The sequence below is a fragment of the Cyprinodon variegatus genome, unplaced genomic scaffold (assembly GCF_000732505.1).
Source record: "Cyprinodon variegatus isolate N-32 unplaced genomic scaffold, C_variegatus-1.0 Scaffold1900, whole genome shotgun sequence".
Classification (NCBI taxonomy): domain Eukaryota; kingdom Metazoa; phylum Chordata; class Actinopteri; order Cyprinodontiformes; family Cyprinodontidae; genus Cyprinodon; species Cyprinodon variegatus.
Genome location: NW_015152353.1, coordinates 46,949 through 52,582, shown reverse-complemented (window position 1 = coordinate 52,582; position 5,634 = coordinate 46,949). Strand labels below are relative to the sequence as shown.

The window sequence follows — 5,634 nt, the reverse complement described above, 5'->3', positions numbered from 1 at the left end:
AACGCTTCGCCTATGAGAAAAAGGAGCAGCGCATGAACCGAACGAAACACACGTGAATCGAACCGAGACAGTCGAACCGAACGGTTCGGACGGTTTTCATAAACCGTTCCAACACTATAGTATAGTTATATATTATTTTACAAGTTATCAAACCAACAGGCCTATAATTTAGAGCAGCAGCAGGTGGAGGAAGCAGATCATTTCCTGATATAAAGGAGATGGACATTTACAAGTAAAACATCTATAAAAAGGTTATTGGGGGAAAATGGTTTACTGTTTATTTGAGGCAAAAATATAACTATTTAGATGGATCTCTACCATCTCGTCAGCAGCTACAGGCCAACATCTCCCCTATTATGGGAGATCAACCTAAATTAGATTTAATGGACGTGCTGAACAGAAGTGACAGATAAATTCTTCTAACAAGGCTGGAGTATTTACAGTGTAGTAATGATGGAGCTCCTACTGCGCAGCTAAGGACAGAAATTAAAGTTGGAATATTTAAGTAACACTTTGATGATGAAATGAGTTTATTGAACTTCAACACAGTGAAATCAATTTGATTCAATTTATTTATATAGCAACAATTCAATCCTGATTTCTTTTTAGCTGCATAATGGGTTTCATTGCTGGCTGCACACCAAAATAACCTTGTGGTCAGCAATACAGAAATACTGTTAAATACATGCTATGTTTTTGATGTTTTGAAGAAAAGAAAAAAAATAGTCCACCAGAGCAGCACATGGTCTGGCAGCAAAAACATGCATTTGACCTTTAAAAAAAAAAACACGTCAGACCTGAAAAGAAGCGGTGATAAAAGTTAAGGTTAAAATAGGACAGAAAAAGCTAAATTTAAAAGCCTTTACGCTCGTTGATCAGAAACATTTATTTTAGCTAAGAAATCTACCATAGAAGGCTGCCTATACAGAGGGGGGACGGGGGGGGTTCCCCCATCAAATCAAATCTGCCCCCCCCCCCCCCCCTGCCAGTCTGAGCCCCTATTCTAACATTCAATCACCATGTAGGTTACTAATGAGCCCAGAAGTAACCTGGCTGACTATGATGAGACACATTGGAGGATCAGAGCTGAAGGGGTTAAACTATGATGAAGCAGTGATATTCTGTTAATTTATCATAGTGATTCATGTTTCCAGATACTAAACAGAAAAGTAGGAACTATTTTTGTTAACAGGAGAATACTATTCAATTCTTCTAATATAATTAATTAGCCCGTGGAAATGTTAAAGCCCTTTACCTTTGGATCAGCTTCCCTCCTCCTTATTTTAACTAGTGAGGCAGAAAACAGAGCAGCTGCTCAGACAGGTAGATCCTTTTGTGCAAAAATGAACTTCTGGGCTTAAAAACTATAATGCTGCTGAAAACATTTATCCAACCTGTTAACCCCAAACATATGTATACTGGTCTAAACAGAACAAAATCTGTTTTTACACTGTTTGTAAAGAGGTGAAACCCTCACAAAACAAGTAGTTAAATGGGTTTTACACAATAATCAGTGTTTTTTTTTTAGAGCAATCTGAACACAGGAAGGACATTTAAAGGTCCTTTCCACCTCTAACTTAGTGAGAAAAACACCACTAGAAGAAAAACCCTCTCCTTGCTGAAACTCATCATATTTGATATCAGATGAAACTAAAGAAACATTTCAAACTCTGTAGGTTGTCCTTGATGCACCTTTTTTAGAGAAGTACAGGAACTGGCTACATCTGTTCTGTTGTGCACAGAACTAAATGTGAACAGTGTCAGACTCAGAAATCCTGCTTTAGATTGGAAGTTCTGGAGCACTTATTTTTTTTCTTCAAAGTCAACTTTAATAAAGAAACAGAAATTATTATACTAGTTTTAGTGGTTGTTGGTCACATTTTTCATCAAATGATTATTTTTGCACATTTGTTTACATTAATTTTGTTAAATAAAATTGAACTTTTTTGTTTCAGCTAATTATCTTTTTATTTTATGTTTTTTTTATGGTATCCACCTAAGGCTCTATATGCAGATGATTTCTACAATGGAAGTCAACACTTTAATTTGACTACATTTCCTCTTTCATGAGGTGAAAAACACATTTCTTATAGTTTTGGTACATTTGGCTAAATTTTGCAGAAATCACACTGCCTACTGAAGCCTCTGTGGAACTTAAATTAAATGGGTTCTAATTTATTGCAGAAAAAGTCAATATAATGATTTATAAAATGGGTTTCTCTTGGTTTTTAAAAGGTTTTTTCTGTGGTTGAAAACTATTTATTTAGAAAGGGCACAGAAAGAGCTGTTTATTTGTTTTGTGTTTATAAAATGCTTATTGTGGCCAAGGTTAAAGAAATTTATTTAATAAAAAATGACTCAGACAGGAACAGATTAGTTAGTGGTTCCACTAAAAATAGTATTTTTATGTTTTAACTTTGCACAGGTACCAAAGGTTTGCATCGAAATCTGATAATTATGAAGCTATTCTTCATGTATTTCAGTTGTAAATTTTTCCAGGCAGAAATACTTCAAAAAACATTAAAGCTTAACTGGTTATTCATATTTAGTTTGTTGTTGGTTCATAAGTGAAAAATGATATTAGGATAAACTTAAATCACTGAGTAAAATTCAGAGCTTAAACAACAGTGTTACTCTAATTTTGTATCAAAATCCATCAATATTATTACTCAAAGGTTTTAATATTTTTTCGCCCCCAAAACATTTTTTTCAAATGTGTTCTTCCCCAGGATTCTGTTACAGCTTACATATATTTAATCAGTTTAAATAATTTTATTTCAGGAAACTCCATGGGGATGATTTTCGGGGTTATTGCTGCACTTCTGGTTCTGGTTGTTATCATTGCTGGAGTCGGCATCTGGTGGAAGAAGAGGGATAACGGTAAGAAAACCAAAGAGATATTCTACTATCATAAAACTTACTTTACTATTTATTTTCACGGCAGCTATTTTTAGAGGTTGTATCCTTTATAAAAACTATAAATAAATGTTATTCTTTTTTATTTCAGGATTTAAGCAAGCAAATAGTAAGTATTACAAATATTGTCATCCTCTTTTGTCTAGTAATATTAAGTTGATGATGTAACAATTTTAAAGCCAAGTAGAAAAGTTTACCTTTTATTTTGTTTTTAGATTCTGAAACGTCATCTGAAACTTCAGATGATGCCAAGAAAGTAAGTAAATTATGATAAAATATTCTTAAAGTCTGATCCCTTGAGGGTCAGTCTTTGAGTCAATTTTCCACTGGATTTCAGAAGTTTTTTTGAAAATATAAACTAAACTTGTACCTCATTAAAAACAACAATTTGTCAACAACTTTTTTAACAGATGAACCCCGAAGGAGAAACTTTGATGGAGGTAAAGACGGATGGCTGAATTCACAATGAAAAACAGGCTGAGGAAAAGTCTGTAAATCACAACATCAAAAAATGTAAATGACTAAGAATTAATATCTTAATGTTTCAAACTTCTGAGATTTTTCATTTTTTGCAATCATGCTTTAGTGCTGTCATTTGGGATTTAGTTATATGGGTTAATTGAAGATAACAGATTTGTAAAGTCAGATTCATATTTGTCTACAATGACTTTTATCAGATACCATAAACATTCATTATTCATTAATTCTGTTAAGTGAAACTTTAATCAATGTTGTTGTTTTTTTTTGTTCTTAATCTTATCAATGTTGTTTGACATTTTTATCAGGAAAACCTGTTTTCTTATAACAGTTTTTTCTAAGTGGTGTTTTCTTGATTTCTTTAAATGGGTTATTTTTTCTGTTAATACTTTTCTTGATAAAGTTTGTATGTTTAAGTTTATCAATATTATTTTCAACATGAAATTCCTTAAGATATTATTTTCTTTAAACTGTATAATTGAGTGGTTTTTAAGTCAATAAAGGGATTTTAAGGGATTTTATGTGACTTTATTGTTTCTAGAGGTCCAAAGGTTGTTTAAAAACAATCTTTTTGGTTGGTTAGTTTTTCTACAAAATATTTAAAGACCTACATATATTTTTTCAAAAAGTAAAAGTGATTGTTTTTTTTCTCTCGTAACATTATATTTGTATTTTTAACCATTTGTCATTCATTGTTTTTCAACTTTTTTTGAAGTGTAGAAGAACTACAGCATGTGATATTCTTAAAAAAATGGTTTTACTCAATATGTTAAACTCCAAATTTACAAACAGATAAAGTTTAGACTTAAACAAAACTAAGGCGTCTTTTACTGATGCAGCCCTATCTGACCACATTTTTGTTATCCTTGAAAGCATGATATTAAATGACTCAGCTAGAGATATCGTAAGAAAATCCATCTTTAAATGAATAGTACACCCAAAACATGATTAGCCTTCATTTTCTACTCACCCCGGTTTCCGTAGAATCGTGAGCGCGCATGGGGGCGCTATTAGGAAATCCTATACACTACTGTTTATGCTCTAAAACGTTCTAAATCACTTCGTTTCGAGTAAATTCTGGACGCTACCCACTCAGGACACTTGGAATACATTGGACGAGCAGTATGGAGGAATATTGACACGTTTTTGTGGACTTTTATGGACCTTTCTGTCTCGGGCGCCATAGACCTCCATTATTTGAATGTCAGCAGACAGCAAGAAGCCTCCCAGATCTCCAGATGCATTTGAGATATCAAAAAGGTACTCCAGAGTTTTGTTCAGCATGGGGGTGAGTAGAAAATGAAGGCTAATCATGTTTTGGGTGTATTATTCCTTTAAGGATGGCACTGAAGCAAGGAACAAACAAAAAGTGGCTGAGACACTGATATCAGGCGGTTCTTATGTCCCTCATTTAAACAAAAGGATCCACTATCCATCAAATAGTAGTGCTTGTTGACTTAATCAAAGTAAAAAAAAAAAACCTAGAATAACATCCAACATATAACTTGACAAACAATAATAGTGGTAAAAAAATAGAAAATACGGCCCACTCACTCTTCAATGATATCTGAACAGGTGAGTAATATGCCCAATTATAAATCTCTGTCCCTATCTAGCTGACCCTTACATCTAAAAACCATAACAGCTCTAAACCAAGACAAATGAACATCAATTTACCCTTTCTCTTATGGCTACTACAGATGCTGATACTGAATTTCTAAATTTCAGTATCTAATTCTAAAATCTCAGTCATCATTGATTTATTTTCTCCAGTCAGTTTGTTGGTGGACAAAATATCTCTAGACAAGTGATCCACCAGTCAGAAGTGAAAAAAAGAATGTCGAAAAGCTGAATGCAGATGGCAAAACTGAACTCTTAGAACTTTAAACCATGTGCCATTATTTCTTTATCTGGCCCAGTGGATTCTGCACAGTGCACCACGTTGCTGGCATCACCGAGTGCTGCTGCTCTGCTCTTAAAATCAGAAGCTGCAGTTTACAAACCCATGTTTTGCATAGTCATTTTTTTTTCTTTATAGTTACAAAACCTCATATAAACTCATTCACAGCATTTGTCTGTGAGTATTTATCTACTGTGGTATTTTGCTTCTTAGACTTAGACAGACTTTGTTTTTACACACCGAGAGTATATGAAGGCATAATACCAGAGGCAAAGCCAGAAAATTTTTGTAAGGATGGCCAGGCAATAACCAATGTACACTGAGGGGTGGCCGAAAGTGGA

At 33.7% G+C, this 5,634-nt stretch overlaps 1 protein-coding gene across 1 annotated transcript in view; it reads left to right on the top strand.

The window, feature by feature from the left end:
• The window catches only part of LOC107104820 (major histocompatibility complex class I-related gene protein-like), a 20,454-nt gene extending 17,080 nt beyond the window's left edge, over positions 1-3,374 (top strand). The window contains exons 5-8 of the mRNA XM_015404929.1: positions 2,782-2,880; positions 3,008-3,025; positions 3,132-3,172; positions 3,327-3,374. Coding sequence (XP_015260415.1) covers positions 2,782-2,880; positions 3,008-3,025; positions 3,132-3,172; positions 3,327-3,374 — 206 coding nt within the window. The remainder of the gene's footprint in view (positions 1-2,781; positions 2,881-3,007; positions 3,026-3,131; positions 3,173-3,326) is intronic.
• The last annotated feature ends 2,260 nt before the right edge of the window (positions 3,375-5,634 follow it).